This window comes from Phaseolus vulgaris, chromosome 2 (genome assembly GCF_000499845.2).
Source record: "Phaseolus vulgaris cultivar G19833 chromosome 2, P. vulgaris v2.0, whole genome shotgun sequence".
Lineage (NCBI taxonomy): Eukaryota > Viridiplantae > Streptophyta > Magnoliopsida > Fabales > Fabaceae > Phaseolus > Phaseolus vulgaris.
In genome coordinates this window covers 909591-913148 of record NC_023758.2, presented here as the reverse complement: position 1 = coordinate 913148, position 3558 = coordinate 909591, and the positions used below count along the sequence as shown (strand labels likewise).

The 3558-nt window shown below is 33.4% G+C and overlaps 1 protein-coding gene across 1 annotated transcript; it reads right to left on the bottom strand.

Annotated features, from left to right (window-relative positions):
• Window positions 1–1390: 1390 nt before the first annotated feature.
• LOC137810009 (probable xyloglucan endotransglucosylase/hydrolase protein 6) lies at window positions 1391–3297 on the bottom strand. Its single transcript, XM_068611110.1, has 4 exons — window positions 2779–3297; window positions 2602–2702; window positions 2303–2499; window positions 1391–2214 (listed from the first exon to the last, which is right to left on the bottom strand). The coding sequence occupies exons 1-4, from the start codon at window positions 2969–2971 to the stop codon at window positions 1824–1826; spliced, it is 882 nt and encodes a 293-aa protein (XP_068467211.1). The 5' UTR covers window positions 2972–3297; the 3' UTR covers window positions 1391–1823.
• Between the last annotated feature and the right edge of the window lie 261 nt (window positions 3298–3558).

Here is a 3558-nt window from a genome sequence, read left to right as displayed (position 1 = left end):
ATAAATGTATCAAGTTTTCAATCCTATCGTCATTCATTGTTGTGAATGTTCCTTTGGATATTTCAACAAGAAATACTTCACGCATTGTGGAGTTTAGATACTTGCCTAAATGAAAGTGGACCAAAAATTATGCACTGGTAAACTTTTTAACAAGCGAATCATAATTGACAGCAGTAAAATGTTTCTCATTAAACCATCTCTTATTATTATTATTATTATTACTGTAGTATTACATAAAGTCCTCCATGTATAAAACACTCTGCACTCTTGAAATTTTCCCTCAAATCTTCTCATTTTTTCCCACTCCTTTGATGATTGTCATTGAGCTATATACTTGTGAATGTTTTGTAAAGTGTCTTCTTAAAAATGTAAGAAAACTCAATTTTATTTCAATCTTCATAATAGGATTTACTTAGAAAGTCAATGGGAGTGAATTAAAGAGATTCTCACTTGGTTTTTAAAATTGACTGTTAGATTTTTAAGCATATAATTTAATAAAGTAATATATTTCTGGTTTAATATCAACAAGATAATTATATATATTATTTGAATTTTTTAACCAGTAATTTATATTGATATAAATACTACAAAAAGATGGAAAATGTTTTTACAGAAACTAAAAAACAGATTTTATAATTGGAAGCACTTTGAAACATACAACACTCTTTCCGGTATATGTAGCTAGAATTTTTGGAAATTAAACTTGAGAATTGAAAAATAAAACTCAGCTAGACTCAAACGATTGAATCAGAAACAGAAACTAAGTATCAAATTGGTCATGAAATACTGGTTTTGTGACCGGTTCGAGTTACATATCAAATTGGTCATGCAATTTACAAACTAAGTATTATATTTATATATTTATTGTAATATTTATATCTTATGATACATTTTATTTGAAATATTAAGTATTATATAGTAAAATATAATTTAAATGTAGATCAATCAAAATAATATATTCACCGCTCCAATAACTTATTCATTAACCAGTATTTCGAGTGTGTTCTTTTTACTAAATCCTTTTTACTAATATATCTCATGAGTTTTGCAATTTATTTCATCTGAATTTATCCTTTTTTATTCATTTGAGTGATTTTTTAAGTATTGAAATGAATGATTCTTAAAAAAGAATATAAAAACAGAACATTTGGATACATCTTAGTTTCCCAACTATAAATTGAGTTAATAATAAGTTAAGTTGTGATTCGACACTCAGATCAACAATCTTGCAGAAACCAATACTTCATCCATCCAATTTTTTTCAAATGGTTGATGCAAGTAAATTTCCCTTATTAGTCAGAAATTTGAGGGGAGCATATAACTCAGATTCATAAGAAATGAAAAAAATAATAAAACAGCGAAGTTAGAGTTAAGTATAGAGGAGCAGCCGTTTGATGAAGGTTTGTGTAATGTTGTAGACCAATTTTGCTTATATAGAAACAGAGGAAGTTTACAGAATGAAATTTGGTACATGAGAAAGGCAAAAATATCATCGGCAATCATGCGCACTAAAATACAATTGCATAATGGATCCAGAAATGGCTTTTGACTTATCCTCTTCTGGTAGAACATAGCCCTGGCCCCCACAGACACTATAATCATTTGCCCTCTCCCAAAAGAAAACAAACAAGGAAGTGTTAATTTGAATTTATCCATGGGGTATGGGGACCCAATAATTTACCCTTAGTTTTGTTGTTGTACATTTATTTCACGTGGAGAGACGTAGACAGTACAAGGGATAAACTGAAATTAAGTCTGCCGAAGAAACTATATATAATTTTTGACAGTAGAGAATGGAGAATTGAAGTGAGGTGAATTTGGATTTAAATGCCGGCAATGCACTCTGGTGGGATGAGTGTGTACCTTGACTTATCTTGGCAGTAATCATATATGATATGGTTAAGACGAACCCACCTGTACCTTCGAGCTTCAATGGCATTAAGAGCTTGGTATGCAGCCCCTTCCCACCAATTACTTTGATTAGAGGCACAGTTGGCAGGTCCTGGTGTTGGGCACCCTTCAATGTCAAAGTCCTTGTAATATGCATAAAAGGGTGCCTTACTCCAATCAATTTTCTCCAATCCCCCTCTTGTTGCCCAGTTATCAGCTTCCCACAACGTCGAATACACTCCCATTGCCTGCATCCTTGGGTATGGGATTCCCTTCCCTTCATTGTTCTTGTACACTCTAATGGGAAAATCATCCACGTAGAACCTGCACACCAACATCTCTCTAATATCAATTTCTAATGCTTACTTCATTAATTATTATTACTACAACTCCAATCTATATCTTATCTTACACAATATGATGATGATTCCACATGATGGTATAAGTGTGAAAATCCAATGAAGGATCAAACCAGAGGTTCACCCTTTGCTCTCTATCCCCTTTTCCATGAGCGTAGATATTTGTCTGAACTGTGTAAGGCTGACCACTACGGTTCCCCAAGAACTCAAAATCAAGCTCGTCACGTACACTGTCGGTGTCAGAGTTCATCTATAATAATAACAATAAGTAAGTTAATGCGTTGTTGTTCAGTTCAAACCTTGTTTTTCTTTAAACATACAAAATGGATGTTATAAGGACGTTTAAACTCACATAAAATGCAGTGACGGTTCCTGCAGAATCTCCGGGTATAAGTTTGATTTTCATGCTAATACGACCAAACATGTACTTATTTTTGGAAGCAAAACCGCAACCTGGAAAAGACGCAGAGTGCGTGAGCCAAATGATAAAGAGAAGAGTTAGGAATAAGTTAAGGTTATGTGGCTTTACCTGAGTTTCGGTCGAGAATGAGTTGGATGGCTCTGTCTTGATCAATTTGCTTGATATGAGACTCTGACCACGTGATTTGAAAGTCTTGCACAAAAGTGGCTGGTCGCCCCCAGACGCACACAGCAGATACTAGAAAGCATGATAGCAAAAGAATATAGAGATCAATGTTTCCAAAAGTGTTGATGGTGGCCATGAGGAAGTTTAAGTGAAAAGATAAAGGTAAAATTGGAATGCAATTGGAGGGAGGGAAGTGTGGTATTTATATAGGAGCATTGTGATTGAAATGAAAGCGTCACAACAGCATAGCTTTCCATCCAGCTTTTGGCAAACAATCAGCATGGCCTACACTATTCATGCTTGGTACACCACTTTTGTCCTCTGCTGCCTAATCATTTTTCTGAGCGTGTGCATTGTATGTAAGGCAGTGAAAGTGAACAGTATTAATGGTTAAAGAGAGAGAAGCATATATGCACTGAATGTGTCTTTCAGGCACCTCTATATTCAACCCAAATGCTGCTCATTTCTACATTGAAAGCAAACCAATATATACTTAAGCATTATACTGCATATAAACCTGCATAGAAAGTTAATGTTATGCATTCTTACACTATAACGAGAAAAATATACAATAAATAAGTAATAATCATTTATTTTATCAAACATTTCATCCATATTTATTTATGTGATTTTTTTAACAATTTTTTTTTTCTTTTTTCAGTCACTTATTATAAGTAGGGGTGCTGGAGATGGTTACCTTTTTTTTCTTCTTTAAAATAAGAT